This window comes from Onthophagus taurus, chromosome 6 (assembly GCF_036711975.1).
Source record: "Onthophagus taurus isolate NC chromosome 6, IU_Otau_3.0, whole genome shotgun sequence".
In the NCBI taxonomy this organism is placed as follows: Eukaryota; Metazoa; Arthropoda; class Insecta; order Coleoptera; family Scarabaeidae; genus Onthophagus; species Onthophagus taurus.
The window spans coordinates 11,361,502-11,382,271 of record NC_091971.1 but is presented as its reverse complement, the minus strand read 5'-3'; the positions used below and the strand labels follow the sequence as shown (position 1 = coordinate 11,382,271).

Genomic DNA, 20,770 nt, shown 5'->3' with positions numbered 1-20,770 from the left:
TGGCCCTCAGAGCAAAAAAAAAAGGAAGGTTACTTTAAACCCTTCGGTCGATCTTGGCAAGACATTTATATAAAAAGTCGATCTTGATCAAAAATTAGTGGACAACACTGTTATAAATGTTTTATTAGTCATTGGAACGTATTGCAATTAATGAATCGATGATGGAATCTACAGGGTGGTTAAGTTTTTAATCGGGAAACTTTACTAGAACGTAGTACTTGCCAAAATAACAACGCCAACAATAACTTTTTTGTTTTCGAGCTATGAGCTGTCAAAGTTGAGCCAAAAATTTAGATTTTGTATTGTATTTCGGCTGTAAGTAAACCGTAAAGCTTATTCATTAGTGGTACTTTTTTGTCTCTTTAGTATTTTCCTTAAAGTTATTAGTTTCCGTGTAAACGTCCTAGTAAAGTTTGCCGATTAAAAACTAAACCACCCTGTGTAATAAAATCAAAAATCATACCATTCAAAAGTGATTTTGGAGATTAAAATAAATTTAATTAATTTAAATTTAATAAATTATCATGTTCAATTCATTAATTGTACTGGTTGTGTTATAGGAAAAATTTGTAGAGTATTACATGTTTAATAAAGCAGTCTAACTGATTTTTTTATTTAAGCAATAATTTTGCCATGACTTTATAAAAAGTCCTTTTCTCAACGAGTTTAATGATATACCATTGCGTCATGGCCAAAGTCATGGCGAAACTATTTGCCTAGGCAGATAGTATCTGACTAGGATAAAGGTAGAACAAACAACGAATTAATGCTTAAACAGCTATTTGTCTGAAAATATTTTAGCCATATGCTATTTGCCTAGGAAAGTAGAATTTAGACAGAAATAAATGGAATAAAACTATTTGCCTAGGCAGATAATATCTGACTAGAAAAAAGCTATTTATCTGAAACAACCATTTGCCTGCGACATATATACTTTCCTTCATTCAATTGACTTTTTTTTTTAATAAATGTTGTTATTATTATTATTTACGTCATTTTTTAATCTTGTTTAGAAAAGATCTACTGTATCAAAAGCAAGACTTAAGCCGTTTGCACACGGAGCAACTGAAAAGGAACTGATTAGTGGGCAACAAATACGTCTGGTGAAGACTCTGCCTGTGGACTTATTTCAATGCAAGATGAGCGTTAACCAAAAAATTATCAAACCAAAAAAACCTTTACGATTCTTTGTCAAAAAATTATAGTCATACAACCTAATATTTACTAAATATTGGTTTATAGTAGAAGAAATCTTCATCTTTAATTTACGATTAAAATTAGCCTTTAATTTCCATAAATAACCCTTCCACGATTTTTTTAAATTTCGGTTTACATTTGATAAAATAGGTTAAATAGAAACTACATTCGATTTTGTTTCGAAACATTTTAACCCAACATTTATTAAATATCATTTCAGTTTTTTTTTTTTTTAAATTTTCGATTATAATTTATTCTTGATTTTTCATAAAAGACTTTACAAATAATTAAAATATAACGTATTTCAAACTTAGTAATTCAATTTATACTTAAAGAATATATATAATCATTAAATGATTTATTGAAATATAAAAATACAACTACATTTATGAGATATTAACACATTCTACAAAATATTTAGTCATAAAATTTTCTTGTTATTAATTAGATGTGCGAATGCACGAAAAAGATATATAAATAGGTTCATCCTTAAAAAAAACAGTCCGTAATACATTTTTCGCTATAGGTTGAGTTTCAATAAATGTAGCCCAATCTTGATAATCCAAAGTTTGATTGGAACGAGTAAAACTCACATCGGCTTGATTCAAACAAACGTCGTATTTATAATTACAATATTCTGTTTGCTCATGTAAACCAAAAACAGAATACCGTAAAACCGTCGAAGAAATTTTAATTGAGGCTACATAAACTTTGTCACCATGTAGTAATAATCTACGATAAACCGATGGTTCATCGATGTCAATCCTCATTTTTTCAAAAGGCTTGATTATTTTTGCAGGATGACTCCTTGCCACGTGCGTGGGGTTCTTGTGCATAGGTCCCGTCCATTTACAACCATCCAGAAAACAATTAATCGTTTTGAATTTACAAGAAAATTCGTGTTTTGTAGCGGCATTAAATTTAAGCAATTCCACACAGCCTTGTTGGTAATATCGGCACGGGAAAACACTATTTTTTAAAACCATTTCAATTAAAGGAACTACTTCACCATTGGTTATCGTCGGAGAACTTAATGTCGGACATCTTCCGCACAATAATTTCCTATTAATTAACCGTATCGGAGCCACGTTAAGAAAACAACCACATTTGAAACATTTAAAATGTTTCGATTCAGTTTCGGAGATGTGAAATACATTAACAAACATATTTCTTTGAAAACGATGTGATTGAACGAACAGGAAGAGATGACTAAAACTTGTTATTATATCGAATAATACTTAAGAATACGATAAGAAAAAAGTTGTCTTTTTAAGCCGGAACTAATATTATTTTATTTTAAATGGAAACAAATATGAAAAATGTACAGTTAGGAATTGTTATGATTTATATGGATTTGTTATTTATTTAGTTTAAATTAGATATGTTTCAACGTGCAATTAGTTTAATAATATAAAATTATTTAGAAACTAAAGCATTACAAGAAAATGGTTTATGTTGTCGTAGTAATAATGAAATATCTGTATTTTTGCTATTAAAACAGTGGGATTATTAAAAATAATCGAATGTTATGAAATAAGTACGTTTTAAGTGTATTTAATAATATAAATTATAAAAACGGCTATAAATAATAATAATAAATCTGAATGAGTTAGTTTTGCTAAATGGTTCAAATGCAAAAATCAAATATGTTCCTATCAGTAATATTAAAGCACCAAACTGAAAATATAAAAACATATAATCAGAGGAATAAACTAATCACTCTTCAAAGCACATCAACTACAAAGTAACTCAACTGCTAAAAAGCAACCCCAAAGATCAAACTTAACCGAAAAGTAAGTCAATCCAACTCTAAAGCAACTTAACTACAAAGTCATTCAACTCCAAATCAAGTTAATCCAACGCTAAGTGAACATAACCACAAAGGAATCCACCTTTCAAGCTAGTTGAAACACCTCTAAAGTAACTCAACCGCAATGCAAGCCAACTTAACCCATAAACAATTCACACTTGACAAGAACTAAAGCCTTCTTAAGTATATTCTAAGAAGATTTAAAGAATTCTAAGTATATTTAAGAACCACAAAGCGATTTCTTTCTACATGTCCCCTATGATTCTGATCTATTGTATGTCGTCGATAATTGAAATTATAAGAAGCGATACAAGTACCGCAACTCTTAACAACAAATGCAAGTGTGGCATACCGCATAGAGCAATGCGAAATTTCCAACCTAAATTTGCTCTCTCTCCAGGACTAATTATACAATGGATATGCCAAAGTCAAGAAATAAAAGACCTATTTCAACAATGCAACGAACACCTAAAAGATTATTTAATGTTATGGAAGAGCATTTGAAGAAGAAACTTAAGCTTCTGAAAAAAGCTGTAATAACAATTCGAGCATCTCCTGCTGTCAGGACTAACACGTAAAGAAATTAAAAAGCAAGGAAGATTTGCTTCGAAAAGACATAAGGAAAGCATATGATCATGATCAACCAGTAGTGTCGCAAAAAGATATGGTAAGCTAAAAAAGCAATGGTAATCCAAAAATTTTAGAAAGATCGTTTCCATAGATGTTTTCCTTTTCATCACAGGTTATGATGACTGACAAAAATTCTCCATAATTGGGTTATGGACAATGTTTTTCGTGGGTTACAAGAGAATGATACCATCGAAGAACCTCGAATAACCAAAATCTCGAAAATAATGGCGACGCTACAAAGTGCTAATTTCCATCTGAAATGATAAGTATGCAAAAATCCAATGGTTCCCACTTTCAAAAACATAAAAGGAAATAACATCTGTTCTTGATCTACTGGTTTAATTATAGGAAAAAATAAATCATTTATATAATGTTTATAAATATAAAAAAAACTATTGAATCATCATACAAAGACACATCATCTCACACTTCATTACGCCAGACGCTCCTAATGTTACTCTGAAGCCATATTATCACAAGGAAAATCGGACAGGCTAAACTTATTTGTCTCGCAAAAGTGAATGAGAAACAAAAAGAGCCGCTATTCAACCAAGTAAAAGGTGCTTTTAGCTACTATACGCTATAAAACAATTCAGACCTTATATTTATGAAAGAAACCAATGATGATGCTGCCTCACATAGTAATCCTCATCCTGTCAGGTTCGTGTTTTGATACTATCCATTTGCTAGTTGGGTTTAGCGTACTGCCAGTATTTGTATGGATCACTATATTATTTCTACTTATCTATTATTCCTGTACTAATCGGATTTCTACACCCACATCATGAAGTCAAGTTTCTTAGCCAACTGTGTCATGTTTCTCTAGGACACACTAAATGCGTTATAATACAATAAAACACAATTCACTACAATTGTATCGTCGAATTTTGTCTCTCCACCTAGTTCTGGACCATCCAATGCTCCTTCATCACAATTAACTCAACATTATGCGATTAATGTAGTCCAGGGATTTTTAGTAATATCTTTCTGTTCTTCTATCGAATTCGTTTCAATTTTTTCTTTTAATCGAATTTTATTAGCCCTACAGTGATTCCATGTTTATTTTATGTGCTTTTGTTTTTGGTTCTGGATTATTTCTCAGGTTAGGTGTTATTTTGATAAATCCAAAAAGAAAAGTATGGTCACTTTCTACATTCTTGTATATGGTTGCAATATAAAATTACATAACATGCGTAACATCTGATTGGAATTTATTATTTGATTAGGATATTGTATGAGCATATTCTATCTAAATTTCTTAAGTACTTTTATTTTAAATCTTCTGTTTAATTCACTGATTATGAATCATCCTGCAACTTTTTCGCATTTTGACTCTCAGCCAACCTTGCTTTTATAGTGATATCCTTTTTCAAAACTTTGCTCCAATTATAACAAATTGTTGTTTTATTCCCCAATTTGAAAATAAGTTATTATCAGGTATTAGATTTTGAATGAAGACATGAAATAACAAACTCGCAAGTCAGTAATCTATTGGATCGTCAATATCATATGTCAAATATTGAAATAAAAAGAAATCCAGAAGATGTTCCCCTTTGAAAATGGAAGTCCTAAAAATTGCAGAAAACTTATTCAGCATCCCTAAATCATCCTAGAACTTGGATCATCGGAGCGAGGAGTTACCAGATAGGGGAAGACTCGAATTGAGATGACCTTCTTTATTACTTTGTATGTCACAAATTTTTATAAATCAATCGGAGAGCTAAGAAATGAATTTAGAGATTGGGCTTTTCTTAGAATTTAGTGTAAATACGAATGATCGAACAAAAAAGAACTTTTTTATACAGCTATTTAACCCAACCTAATCTATATATATTGTTAGATCTATTCGAAAGTCCCATTACGATCATGTTGCTTTCAAATCTTTTTTCCATCGATGTCATTTCCCCATATCCGTGAAATTAAATTTCTCTAGTCTACAATCTACGCCATCATACGATATTGTTTTTGATCTTTTAACTTTTGATTCCGGTTATACCATCACTATCACGATACATAAGTCAAAAATAACTATATTGGAGATAGAAAATACAAATATTTATTTATCCTATTATTCTTTGTCTGGACATTTTAGGTTGAAAGAAATTTTTAATAAGAAAATATTCAAATTTTACACTATATACATAGATATATTTGCCTGTGTTAGATTTTACTAGAATATAAACATGAATGTTTCCTTATTACTGCGACATTATCAATATATCATTTAATTTTCTTGCAACAACAGTTAATAATTTAGTTTTGTTTAGCACTTACTGGATATGGAGATATGCAAGGCTGACCCAAGGTCTGTTAAAGCGTTGCTGAGATCTGAATGATACCTCTCGAACAGAGCATCGTCTGTAAACCCAAGTTAGTAATAACCACAAAGCGAGTAATTAGTACTTTTTCTTATTTCAAAATTAATCACGATTTACCTAAGTATTATCTAAACCAAAATTTAAAAAAAAACAAATAAATAAACTTACATTTTCTATCGTTGTATAATCGCCTTATATTTACATCATCCAAAGTGCCACCTAATAAAGATTCGACTAATCGTTCGATAAAATCACGAACTTGCTCACGTTCTTTCTTCCTTAATTCCCTTAAGTCTTCATCTAATTCGTCGATTCCTTCTTGGTCCATATTTGAAAAAATTGTCCCTAAAAGGTTAAAAATAAATCTAAAAGGATAAAAAGTGAATTAAGAGATGTACCTTTATTTGGATGTATGGCGTTTAAAATTACTTTGAACCAAGCTTCTGGTTGCTGACAAAGCTGACAAATCCATCCTTTCAATGGATCTCGATTCGAGCATCGAATTTTGCAAATTTTTTGTTTGCATTTCGTGCACGTTGCGACTCTTTCAACCTCGAGAACTCCTTGGATCGATCTAAATTGTCCACCGCAAACGTTACAGTGCCAAGGTTTTGAAGCTTTGGTATTTCTATAAGAAAATCATAAAATTTTATAAAAATTAAATTTGAAACAATTTTTCTTATTTAAAAATAAACCATGACATGTTTAAATGTAACAATGATATCATTTCTTATCTTAAAATGTATCAAAATATTTGCAGATTCTATATGTTTCACGATTTTGATATAATAAGTTTGTTAAATATTAACAAACATAATATGAACATAACAATTGTTAACATGTAGGAAATTTGAGAACACAAAGTTATTTAAAGAGCCAAAAATAATTTTTTTTTCAATGAAAATTAAAATTAAAAAAATAAGAAACCCTAAAAATGTTGTTACCCAACAAAGTTGCGCAACACTCTCATAACAACTACTGACACACATCTGATTTTTACTCCAATCCAATCCAAAGAAGAAAGTGGCGAACCGCGACGTATTCCGCTTTTACTTTCTTCCTTTAGCCAACAAACAGCGTGAGTGCTCAACAGTTCAGTTTGGTACGGTAAAAACAGCCGTTCGGGTCGAAAACGGTCGCAATAATTCGTACCTGTACTTAAAGCAAGTACATCAAGGTAGAAAAGAAGAAAAAAAACGTTTTAAATCCCATAAATGGGGCGCGCGGAAGGCTACAACTTATTTGTACAAATTGCTGTGGCGGTTCAAGTCTGTGATGTTGTTCTTCGGTCTCGTGACGAATCTCGATGAAATCACCGTAAAACATACGTTCAATCCCGCTTTACAAAAAATTGGACACGCTGGGATGGATTTTTTTATGATGATGTTTATGATTTGCGCCATCGAGGCTGTTATCGTTAAGATTCTCCTTTACGATCATCAGCAAGAAGCTACAAGGACCACTTCAGCTAGTATTTTCTTCGATAGAGATTAAGAAATTCATTAAGGCTTTTTAATGTGAAATAAATTTGTGATTATTTTTACCTTTTAAATTGTTTTTTATTTAATCCTTAAAGATTTTTAAAGAAACTTAGTATTATAATTTTTTTTGTTTTATTTTTATTGGTTGTTACATAACAAGAAGTGTAACCTGGTTTTAAAGTACCAGTACTTTCTCTTCAATTGTGACGCTCTAAGAGTATTATGTAACTCTACAATACTAATCAGTTAACAAGTTGAGTATGAAAATTTGTTTATATACAACATTAACTCCAAGAAATTATAACAGTTATAATAAAAACTATACGTAGAACATTATAAGAAATAAAAACTTAAACATTTTTAAATAATTTGATTGTTATGTTAAATAAATTTTAAAACACTTTTATTATAAAAGCTGATTTTATTTCGCATCTGCATTGTATGAAGACATAAAGAATTCACAAGTTTGGAGCGAATTGTTTCCTTTTCCTCTATTGTAAGGCTGTTCAAGCATTAAAATATATTTCAGTGATGTTGCAGTATAGAAAAACTTTTATTACTAATATAAAAATAATACATTTTTTATTACGTTAGAAAATAAGTAACACTTGCTTTAGCTAAATCACATTATGATATTCAGAAAAACAGTTCTTTCTTTCATTACAACATAAATAAACATTGCACGCAGTACATTTTGAGTGGGGTCTAGCTTTGGCAGAACAATTTTCACAACTTCGTCTTTCTTTTGAACTTGCGCTACGACATTTTCGTGGCCGCAGTAAATTTGAATATTTATTTATCAGAGTTGTAGCTACAGAACGACGAAAATCTGATAGAATATTGAGAAAAAACATATTGAGCAAAACTAACATTTTCGTGTGTCAAAAAAGATGCTAATTCAAAATTTTCTGGAAGCCGTGTTTATTGAAATTAAGAAATGACAGTTATTTTAAATTGAAGCTTAAAACTTTCTGTTTAAATTGATATATAATAATCGTTGGGTTGGATTGGAAAAATATTGAGAAAAAAAATGTTGAAATAAAACTTACATTTTCGTATAACCTAAATGTGTCAAAAAAAGATGCTAATTTAAAAATTCTTGGAAGCCGTATTTATTGAAATTAAGGAATAAGACTTGTTCTAAATTAAAGCTCAAAGGTTTCTCTTTAAAATGATGTATAATAATTGTTGGGTTGGATTGGAAAAATATTGAGAAAAAACATGTTGAAATAAAACTTACATTCTCATATAACCGAAAAGTGTCAAAAAAGATGCTAATTTAAAAATTCCTGGAAGCCGTATTTATTGAAATTAACGAAAGAGACTTGTTCTAAATTAAAGCTCAAAGTTTTCTCTTTAAAATGATGTATAATAATCGTTGGGTTGGATTGGAAAAATATTGAGAAAAAAAATGTTGAAATAAAACTTACATTTTCGTATAACCTAAATGTGTCAAAAAAAGATGCTAATTTAAAAATTCTTGGAAGCCGTATTTATTGAAATTAAGAAATAAGACTTGTTCTAAATTAAAGCTCAAAGGTTTCTCTTTAAAATGATGTATAATAATTGTTGGGTTGGATCGGAAAAATATTGAGAAAAAAAGTGTTGAAATAAAACTTACATTTTCGTATAACCTAAAAGTGTCAAAAAAGATGCTAATTTAAAAATTCCTGGAAGCCGTATTTATTGAAATTAACGAAAGAGACTTGTTTTAAATTAAAGCTCAAAGTTTTCTCTTTAAAATGATGTATAATAAGCGTTGGGTTGGATTGGAAAAATATTGTGAAAAAAAATGTTGAAATAAAACTTACATTTTCGTATAACCTAAAAGTGTCAAAAAAGATGCTAATTTAAAAATTCCTGGAAGCCGTATTTATTGAAATTAACGAAAGAGACTTGTTCTAAATTAAAGCTCAAAGTTTTCTCTTTAAAATGATGTATAATAATCGTTGGGTTGGATTGGAAAAATATTGAGAAAAAAAATGTTGAAATAAAACTTACATTCTCATATAACCGAAAAGTGTCAAAAAAGATGCTAATTTAAAAATTCCTGGAAGCCGTATTTATTGAAATTAACGAAAGAGACTTGTTCTAAATTAAAGCTCAAAGTTTTCTCTTTAAAATGATGTATAATAATCGTTGGGTTGGATTGGAAAAATATTGAGAAAAAAAATGTTGAAATAAAACTTACATTCTCATATAACCGAAAAGTGTCAAAAAAGATGCTAATTTAAAAATTCCTGGAAGCCGTATTTATTGAAATTAACGAAAGAGACTTGTTCTAAATTAAAGCTCAAAGTTTTCTCTTTAAAATGATGTATAATAATTGTTGAGTTGGATTGGAAAAATATTGAGAAAAAAAGTGTTGAAATAAAACTTACATTTTCGTATAACCTAAAAGTGTCAAAAAAGATGCTAATTTAAAAATTCCTGGAAGCCGTATTTATTGAAATTAACGAAAGAGACTTGTTCTAAATTAAAGCTCAAAGTTTTCTCTTTAAAATGATGTATAATAATCGTTGGGTTGGATTGGAAAAATATTGAGAAAAAAAATGTTGAAATAAAACTTACATTCTCATATAACCGAAAAGTGTCAAAAAAGATGCTAATTTAAAAATTCCTGGAAGCCGTATTTATTGAAATTAACGAAAGAGACTTGTTCTAAATTAAAGCTCAAAGTTTTCTCTTTAAAATGATGTATAATAATCGTTGGGTTGGATTGGAAAAATATTGAGAAAAAAAATGTTGAAATAAAACTTACATTTTCGTATAACCAAAAAGTGTCAAAAAAAGATGTTAAATTAAAAATTCAACAACATTAAACAAAATTAAAAACCCTACAGTGCGGATTGTATCATTTTTTATACAGTTTCTTTCTTGTATAATAGAAAGTACCGACAGCTCTAAATGCACGGAATACAGTTTAAAATGCACTACAGTTTAAAATGAGTGTTTAAAACTACCGGTACTTTAAAGTACCGTCGGGACACAAAGGGTTAAATGTTGTAAAATGCTATGACATTATGTATATTACGTTACGGCTTTAAACGTCGTTATCTAATGGTTAGGTTGAGTTAGAAACTCAAGCTTTTCTTATATCAGTTCAAAATTATGTAACTCAAGTAACTCTACAACATCTGAAAATTAAAGATCATTAAATGGCAAAAATAAGAATTGCTCTCCATTTTTTTGGTCATTACGAGTCGCATTTTTAGCTTTTTGCTACGTACCTATGCACCTATGTACCTACAGTAAATTTTTCTGAACGCAGTGTTATAGTGAAAGACTGCGCTTTCAGGATATGTGATCGAGCAATCTTAATGTAGTCGATTTCATTAAAATTTCTAGTGCCTTTGACAACCGTTCATTTACTAGCAAGACTTAGTATGGCAGGGATTAGAAGGATTTCTTTATCCTAGAAGCTACCATTTTAAAATTTTTAAGGTCCGAAAAAACAAGATTTACAAACCAACATTCATTAAAGCTTCACAACCTTCCAAGAGACCTCTGAAAGCTTCTGAAATTGACAGAATTGGTAAAGTTGCTGCTTCATTGTTTAATTATAAATGCAGAGCAAAGTTTCTTTAGACATATAAGTATCTAAAAAGACGAAATTCAATAGATAATAAATTATACTAATGAAAGTTTTGAATGGAAAAGCGGGCCACATAGTGCATCAAGTGGGGAAATTAAGAAGAAAAGATTAATTAACTGCTGAAGGAGAGTAGCGCTTGCTCTCGATACTTGATAAAGTAAATGATAAAACAGAACCTCCTGAGGGGCGAAAGTAGACAAAGATATGTAGAGAAAGATCACTAATTAAAAAGTACATCGGTTAATATAATGGATAATGAAAGCAAAATTGGCTTGATTGTGTTACTACAAAGACTGGTAATAGCAGAAGACAGCAAAAAGTATTTTTAACAAAAGGTCAAACTACATTACATATTCAACCTACATTATATATAAAACACCTTTTTATTAGTTTTTGCATTAAATACTATTAAGAAAGTGATTCACAAGGTTATCTTACTTAACAAGATGCATCACAATAGCTATTGTAGAAAACTTCTGAAAGTTGTCATTTTATCATTGTATTTCTAATGTTGACATAAAAAAAATTTCTCTTTATCTTCTCATTTAACTGCTTTACAACTATTTTCAAAACCTTCACTTAAAAAATAAATAAATACAATACCACAATTACCAACCTTAATAATAAATCGAAGCTTTCTATTTTAAAACATTTAGGTTACTAGTACTATTTTAGAATATATGAGCAAAATCCATGAAACAACTAAGGTCGAACGATGAAAGTGCACCGAAGCATGTATTGATACCAAAAAGAATCATAATCGAAATGAAATTTTCTCATTTTAACTTGAAGAATAAAATTGTTGCAACTTAAATTATTACTCACTATTCAAAATCTTCTTGAAATTCTCTCACGCTTCTTACTGTAATTATGAACGATTAAACGGTTAATCCTTTAGAAAATATTCACACTTTGATTTGTAATAACACAAAACGATTAAGCCAAGCATAAACTTCAAACCATTCCAGTAAACCAACAACACAATTACTAAACTACATAATCACAACTATTTCGATTATCTCATTAATTGTAAATGCGATTTGTAAGATTTAATATTAACCGAGGTGGAAAATCCGTTTGAAAATGTTCTTTATAATTCACAATATAAATTAACGTTGATTTTGCAGACGGGAGGTATAACAACGGTATGAGCTTTATAGAGGACTGAATTTCGCCGGAAGTAAGGTAATTACAACGTCGTTCTGGTTGACCGGAACAACAACACATAGGTAACTGTTTATAAAAAGTGGTGGGCTTTATCGACTACCTCTTTATTTTTTAAATACCTTTATAATAAGCCTTTTAAAACCTTTTGGTCGCTCTTTCAAGCATTAAATTTGAATTGGTAATTTCTCGATTACTTGTATCATAGTAAAAGTTTCTTGGTAATTATTAAGACTTTTAACTCGTAAATCGTGAAACGGCATTTTTTGCTTACCATACGGTGTTTCGTTAATTATTACCAACGCGCTATCTAACAATATAGTAAAGTGACGCTTTTTATTTGCATAAATTAACGGTGTATTGGCATTAATGTCGCAATAAATCTTACGAATAACTTTATTATAAAATATGTTACGTTAAAAAAACTCCAGGTTGATTTGTTTTCTTAAAATAATCGTAATAAATGTAGGACAGAAATAACTTATGAATATTTTTGTAATTAGCAGACGATTTTGAATTTGAGCTACTAAATCAACTATAAAATCATCAATATTTCGATGATAACATATCTGCTGATTTTCAGATAAGTGATCAAGTATTCCCAAGTTGCTCTGGAGTCAGTCGTTCGAAGCATCTGGGTCAGTTAGACCAAACGTGATTTGTTGTAATTTCGAAATCCAAACACCTGCTTCTCAAGGATGTGGTGTTTCATATTGATAACTTAAGAATTCGATTTTTTAAATTCTAAAGATTAAACATAGATAAACTGAATGCTGTATAAACAGCTTTATCTTAAGAACTAATTAATATTTTCAAAAATGAGTTTTTTCATTAAAAAGATGACACTTTATTCTATTATTTCTGAAAATTTCATAACGATAACTTCACAATACGATTTTTAACGATTTTTTAAAATCGAATGATTAAATATAATGTTACAAAGTGAGAAAAATCAGTTTAAAAGTTAATATCTCAAAAACCAAAAAATATTTTGAAACGCGGTTTGCTTCATTGAAAAGCTCATGGTTTTCTTTATAAGTGGTGATAATTTCGTGTTGATTTATGAAAAAATCAATTTTTCACGAATTTTTAAAATTGATTTCAAAAAATTTTTATCGTAAAAACTGAATACTGTATAAAAATTTTTATCTTAAGAACTAATTGATATTTTCAAAAACGGTTTTTTTCATTAAAAAGATGACACTTTATTGTATTATTTCTGCAAATTTCATAACGATAACTTAAGAATTCGATTTTTCACGATTTTTTAAAATCGAGTGATTAAACATAACTTTACAAGGTGGCGAAAATCAGTTTAAAAGTTAATATCTCAAAAACCAAAAGATACTTTGAGATGCGGTTTTCTTCATTGAAAAGCTCATAATTTTCTTAATAAGTGGTGATAATTTCGTATTGATTTATGAGAAAATCAATTTTCCACGAATTTTTAAAATTGATTTCAAAAAATTTTTATTGTAAAAACTGAATGCTGTATAAAAAGTTTTTTCTTAAGAACTAATTGATAGTTTCAAAAACGGTTTTTTTCATTAAAAAGATGACACTTTATTGTATTATTTCAGAAAAATTCATAACGATAACTTAAGAATTCGATTTTTCACGATTTTTTTTAAATCGAATGATTAAAAATAACGTTACTAGGTGACGAAAATCAGTTTAAAAGTTAATATCTCAAAAACCAAAAAATATTTTGAAACGCGGTTTGCTTCATTGAAAAGCTCATAGTTTTCTTTATAAGTGGTGATAATTTCGTGTTGATTTATGAAAAAATTAATTTTTCACGAATTTTTAAAATTAATTTCAAAAAATTTTTATCGTAAAAACTGAATGCTGTATAAAAAGGTTTATCTTAAGAACTAATTGATATTTTCAAAAACGGTTTGTTTCATTAAAAAGATGACACTTTATTGTATTATTTCAGAAAAATTCATAACGATAACTTAAAAATTCGATTTTTCACGATTTTTTTAAAATCGAATGATTAAATATAACGTTACAAGGTGAGAAAAATCAGTTTTAAAGTTAATATCTCAAAAACCAAAAGATATTTTGCGATGCGGTTTTCTTCATTGAAAAGCTCATAATTTTCTTAATAAGTGGTGCTAATTTCGTATTGATTTATGAAAAAATCAATTTTTCACGAATTTTTAAAATTGATTTCAAAACATTTTTATCGTAAAAACTGCATGCTGTATAAAATGGTTTATCTTAAGAACTAATTGATATTTTCAAAAACGGGTTTCTCCATTAAAAAGATGACACTTTATTGTATTATTTCTGAAAAATTCACAACAATAACTTAAGAATTCGATTTTTCACGATTTTTTAAAATCGAATGATTAAACATAACGTGAACAAGGTGAAGAAAATCAGTTTTAAAGTTAATATCTCAAAAATCAAAAGATATTTTGAGATGCGGTTTTGTTCATTGAAAAGCTCATGATTTTCTTAATAAGTGGTGATAATTTCGTATTGATTTATGAGAAAATAAATTTTCCACCAATTTTTAAAATTGACTTAAAAAAATGTTTATTACAAAAACTGAATGCTGTATAAAAGTTTTATCTTAAGAACTAATTGATATTTTCAAAAACAGTTTTTTTCATTAAAAAGGTAACACTTTATTGTATTATTTCTGAAAATTTTATGACGATAACTTAAGAATTCGATTTTTCACGATTTTTTAAAAATCGAATGATAAAAAATAACGTTACAAGGTGAGGAAAATCAGTTTAAAAGTTAATATCTCAAAAACCAAAACACATTTTGAGATGCGGTTTTGTTCATTAAAAAGCTCATAATTTTCTTAATAAGTGGTGATAATTTCGTGTTGATTTATGAAAAAATTAATTTTTCACGAATTTTTAAAATTTGATTTCAAAAAATTTTTATCGTAAAAACTGAATGCTGTATAAAAAGGTTTATCTTAAGAACTAATTGATATTTTCAAAAACGGTTTTTTTCATTAAAAAGATGACACTTTATTGTATTATTTCAGAAAAATTCATAACGATAACTTAAGAATTCGATTTTTCACGATTTTTTTAAAATCGAATGATTAAAAATAACGTTACAAGGTGACGAAAATCAGTTTAAAAGTTAATATCTCAAAAACCAAAAGATACTTTGAGATGCGGTTTTCTTCGTTGAAAAGCTCATAATTTTCTTAATAAGTGGTGCTAATTTCGTATTGATTTATGAAAAAATCAATTTTTCACGAATTTTTAAAATTAATTTCAAAACATTTTTATCGTAAAAACTGCATGCTGTATAAAAAGGTTTATCTTAAGAACTAATTGATATTTTCAAAAACGGGTTTTTTCATTAAAAAGATGACACTTTATTGTATTATTTCAAAAAAATTCATAACAATAACTTAAGAATTCGATTTTTCACGATTTTTTAAAATCGAATGATTAAAAATAACGTTACAAGGTGACAAAAATCAGTTTAAAAGTTAATATCTCAAAAACCAAAAGATATTTTGAGATGCGGTTTTGTTCACTGAAAAGCTCATAATTTTCTTAATAAGTGGTGATAATTTCGTATTGATTTATAAGAAAATCAATTTTTCACGAATTTTTAAAATTGATTTAAAAAAATGTTTATTACTAAAACTGAATGCTGTATACAAAGTTTTATCTTAAGAACTAATTGATATTTTCAAAAACGGGTTTTTTCATTAGAAAGCTGACAGTGTATTGTATTATTTTTGAACATTTCATAACGATAACTTAAAATTTAGCTTTTTCACGATTTTTTAAAATCGAGTGATTAAACATAACAATCATTATATTTATTACGTTTCTTGGAAAAATGCAACAGCAACTCTAAGCTTTACAAACTTATTTATCACTCAATTAACAGTGAAGTTGCTAAAAAAGGTTAATACAACTTTATACTTATCGTTGTTTTCAAGGACTTATTTAAAAAATTTCCATATAAATAACTAAAAATTCTTAAAATTATTTAAATAATAAATCAAACAAATAATATCGCTTACAGTCATAAATAATAAAGCCATGAAATTGTATAAGAGTACACTTTAATACCCAAATAATTAAATACAAAAACTTTTTGTAGTGTTATTAAAATTCATTAAATGGGCTTTTACTTTAACCATAGAAAGTTAACATAATCACGTCCAATTTAAACGCTTTTTGCACCTAATTAATTTATCTATGGTAATTGTATAACATTCAAACATACAATTTAATCCCATTATAAAACCTAGCTACTTATTAGATCATCGTTTAACGAAATAAAAAGTACTAACAACAATAAAAGTGATTGTAAAATAGCTACGATTTTCGTAATAACCGTATTTATGATTCTTATTCCTATAAAAAAATAAAAAAAGGTAGTGAGCGCGTAATTCTTATTTCAAATAGGACTAAAATGTATATGGAAATGATGTCTTATGTAAGTAAAAAGTTCAATCAAAAATTCTACGTATAATTTAAGTTTATTAAAGTGTGATAAAAGAAATCGGATAATTATGATGGAAATATGAGATAAATACTTTTCAACGCTCGTTGGTGCATCGAATTGAGCAGTTATCGCGGACATAATAAGACTATAAAATAGGCAATTAACTGCGTTGATGAATAATCCACATTTTCTATTTTCGCAATTATAAGATGTAATTAGGTAAAGACATCTTTATAATAATAGATGAAATCGTAATAATTATTAAAATGCTACTTAAAAAAATATTGAAGTGAATGTGTAATAATAGTCAATTAAGAGCAAGTACCTTCCAACAAATGGGAGAAAATATTGCAGGTATGTATGTCGAGAGGAAAGCTAACATTAACGATGGCAGATATCATCATGTTTGTAGGACAATAATCAACGATAGAAGATGAGGAGAACGTAAAAAATTCCTTACAATCAATATTATTGAGACATGAGAAAGAAATTTTTGAATTAATTGAGTCTTCTTTTGAGCAATTAACTGACTCACCCAGTATAATAAAAAATAATCCATGTTTAACCTTAGCTATAAAACTCACGTAAAAAGTACATAAATCGTAAATCACACTAAAAACATCTCAGCATCGTCGTCATTCATCACGTGCCAAACAAATTTTTATTTAATCAGCAAATATTACGTAAATTTTTTTACAATACCTGCGTCTTCCCAATCCTTGGCTTAAGATATAACAAATTCCCGAAAGGAGTCCAGCTAAAACGCTCACACCCAACCCAGTGGTAACCGCCACGGATAGGGCTTCTGAAGGCATCTCGAAAAACATACACCACTTAACCCTCCATTAAAACTTTTCCAAAAAAAATTCTTTTTTGTAATCGATGAAATTCTCTTGATGATCAACTGGAGACTAAAGAAAATCGTACAAGCGTAGAACCGTCCGTATACACAACTCAGAGGACTTTCACGTCTTCTGCGCGGTCCAGCTGAGAGAATCGAGAAGGTTCTTTTTGGGGTTCAACTGGTCGTATCGACGACCTTCGTCGTTGGTAAAACGAGCCGTTGGGAGGCAAACGCGCGAATGAACACCCGTTGCAGTCGGGAAATCGGATAAATCGCAATTGAAGCGCACTTGAAGGTTTTCAAAACGCGCCGGCGACGAATAGAGGGACAAGTTTTATTACACGATGTCTATTTCAGGTAAATAGTGAGACGAGATACTGATTGTTGAAAAGATAATCAACCGCTTTGCTGTAGCTTCACCGTGGATGACCTGGTGACCAGAAGACACGTGATATTGGGTTTAGACGAAACTAAAAAGATTATTCTAATTGATTTAAATAGCAAATGGATTTTTATACGGTTTGAAATAAATTTATTTAATAAAAAGAATATTTCTAGTTAAAAGATTTATGGAATTTCCTTTAGAAAGAATTATTCTGTAAAGGGGGGCAGAAAATAAAATTAACTGGAATAGCCTGTGATTAAATGATTTTATAATTCAGAATGGCAGTTGTCATACTCTGCTGATACTTCAGTTATGTTTACTACTGTTAATAACTTTCAAATAAAGAATCCATTTTCCAACCTGAATTAGACTGGTTATATTAACTGCCAAAAATATTTGATAGAAACCCTCAGTTATGGAATATTTGATAAGGTCAGTTGTATTTACTAGATTAAGTCGAAATCTGCTCGATATTCACTCAAAGTCTGCTCACGCCTACAACACGGTGCGAATCACATCGTATTATGATACTTCAAAACGATCAAAATTTAACATTTCTATATTTCGTAAAGCTTCCTTGAGGCTGTGTGACATTTTTAGCATGGTGGATCATTTTATTAAACAAAAATTGAATACAGTTCTTTAATGGCAATAGATTTTCTCAAATAACAGTAGTAGACACAAGGATAATGCATATACATAAGTGAGTTGTAAAGATTTGCAAACCAGTTAAGGTCATTTTCTACTCACTTGTCATGTTGGCACCTTTACCTTTTATGCCATCGCTTTGGAACTAAACTGTGTTTAGATTTGGAAAGGCTACATCGATTATACTTTCATAATGATAACTTAACAATTCGATATTTCACGATTTTTTTAAAATCGAATAATTAAACAACGTTACAAGGTGACGAAAATCAGTTAAAAAGTTAATATCTCAAAAACCAAAAGATACTTTGAGATGCGGTTTTCTTCATTGAAAAGCTCATAATTTTCTTAATAAGTGGTGATAATTTCGTATTGATTTATGAGAAAATCAATTTTTCACGTATTTTTAAAATTGATTTAAAAAAAAAGTTTATTGTAAAAGCTGAATGCTGCATAAAAGTTTTTATCTGAAGAACTAATTGATATATTCAAAAACAGTTTTTTTCATTAAAAAGATGACACTTTATTGTATTATTTCTGAAAATTTCATAACGATAACTTAACAATACGATTTTTTTAAAATCGAGTGATTAAACATAACGTTACAAGGTGACCAAAATCAGTTTAAAAATTAATATCTCAAAAACCAAAAGATACTTTGAGATGCGGTTTTCTTCATTGAAAAGCTCATAATTTTCTTAATAAGTGGTGATAATTTCGTATTGATTTATGAGAAAATCAATTTTTCACGAATTTTTAAAATTGATTTCAAAAAATTTTTATTTTAAAAACTGAATGCTGTATAAAAAGTTTTATCTTAAGAACTAATTGATATTTTCAAAAACGGCTTTTTTCATTAAAAAGATGACACTTTCTTGTATTATTTCTGAAAATTTCATAACGATAACTTAACATTTTGATTTTTCACGATTTTTTTAAAATCGAATGATTAAACAAAACGTTACAAGGTGACGAAAATCAATTTAAAAGTTAATATCTCAAAAACCAAAAGATATTTTGAGATGCGGTTTTCTTCATTGAAAAGCTCATAATTTTCTTAATAAGTGGTGATAATTTCGTATTGATTTATGAGAAAATCAATTTTTCACGAATTTTTAAAATTGATTTCAAAAAATTTTTATTTTAAAAACTGAATGCTGTATAAAAAGTTTTATCTTAAGAACTAATTGATATTTTCAAAAACGGCTTTTTTCATTAAAAAGATGACACTTTCTTGTATTATTTCTGAAAATTTCATAACGATAACTTAACATTTTGATTTTTCACGATTTTTTTAAAATCGAATGATTAAACAAAACGTTACAAGGTGACGAAAATCAATTTAAAAGTTAATATCTCAAAAACCAAAAGATATTTTGAGATGCGGTTTTCTTCATTGAATAGCTCATAATTTTCTTAATAAGTGGTGATAATTTCGTATTGATTTATGAGAAAATCAATTTCTCACGAATTTTTAAAATTGATTTCAAAAAATTTTTATTTTAAAAACTGAATGCTGTATAAAAAGTTTTATCTTAAGAACTAATTGATATTTTCAAAAACGGGTTTTTTCATTAAAAAGATGACACTTTATAGTATTATTTCTGAAAATTTCATAACGATAACTTAACAATTCGATTTTTCACGATTTTTTTAAAATCGAATGATTAAACAAAACGTTACAAGGTGACGAAAATCAATTTAAAAGTTAATATCTCAAAAACCAAAAGATATTTTGAGATGCGGTTTTCTTCATTGAAAAGCTCATAATTTTCTTAATAAGTGGTGATAATTTCGTATTGATTTATGAGAAAATCAATTTCTCACGAATTTTTAAAATTGATTTCAAAAAATTTTTATTTTAAAAACTGAATGCTGTATAAAAAGTTTTATCTTAAGAACTAATTGATATTTTCAAAAACGGCTTTTTTCATTAAAAAGATGACACTTTATTGTATTATTTCTGAAAATTTCATAACGATAACTTAACATTTCGATTTTTCACGATTTTTTTAAAATCGAATGATTAAACAAAACGTTACAAGGTGACGAAAATCAATTTAAAAGTTAATATCTCAAAAACCAAAAGATATTTTGAGATGCGGTTTTCTTCATTGAAAAGCTCATAATTTTCTTAATAAGTGGTGATAATTTCGTATTGATTTATGAGAAAATCAATTTCTCACGAATTTTTAAAATTGATTTCAAAAAATTTTTATTTTAAAAACTGAATGCTGTATAAAAAGTTT

At 28.3% G+C, this 20,770-nt stretch overlaps 1 protein-coding gene across 1 annotated transcript in view; it reads right to left on the bottom strand.

The window, feature by feature from the left end:
* Positions 1-20,770, bottom strand: part of LOC111424332 (uncharacterized) — a 43,040-nt gene that overhangs the window by 20,933 nt on the left and 1,337 nt on the right. Inside the window, exons 3-5 of the mRNA XM_023057833.2 lie at positions 6,354-6,583; positions 6,124-6,300; positions 5,912-5,995 (exon numbers count right to left, since the gene is read on the bottom strand). Coding sequence (XP_022913601.2) covers positions 5,912-5,995; positions 6,124-6,300; positions 6,354-6,583 — 491 coding nt within the window. The remainder of the gene's footprint in view (positions 1-5,911; positions 5,996-6,123; positions 6,301-6,353; positions 6,584-20,770) is intronic.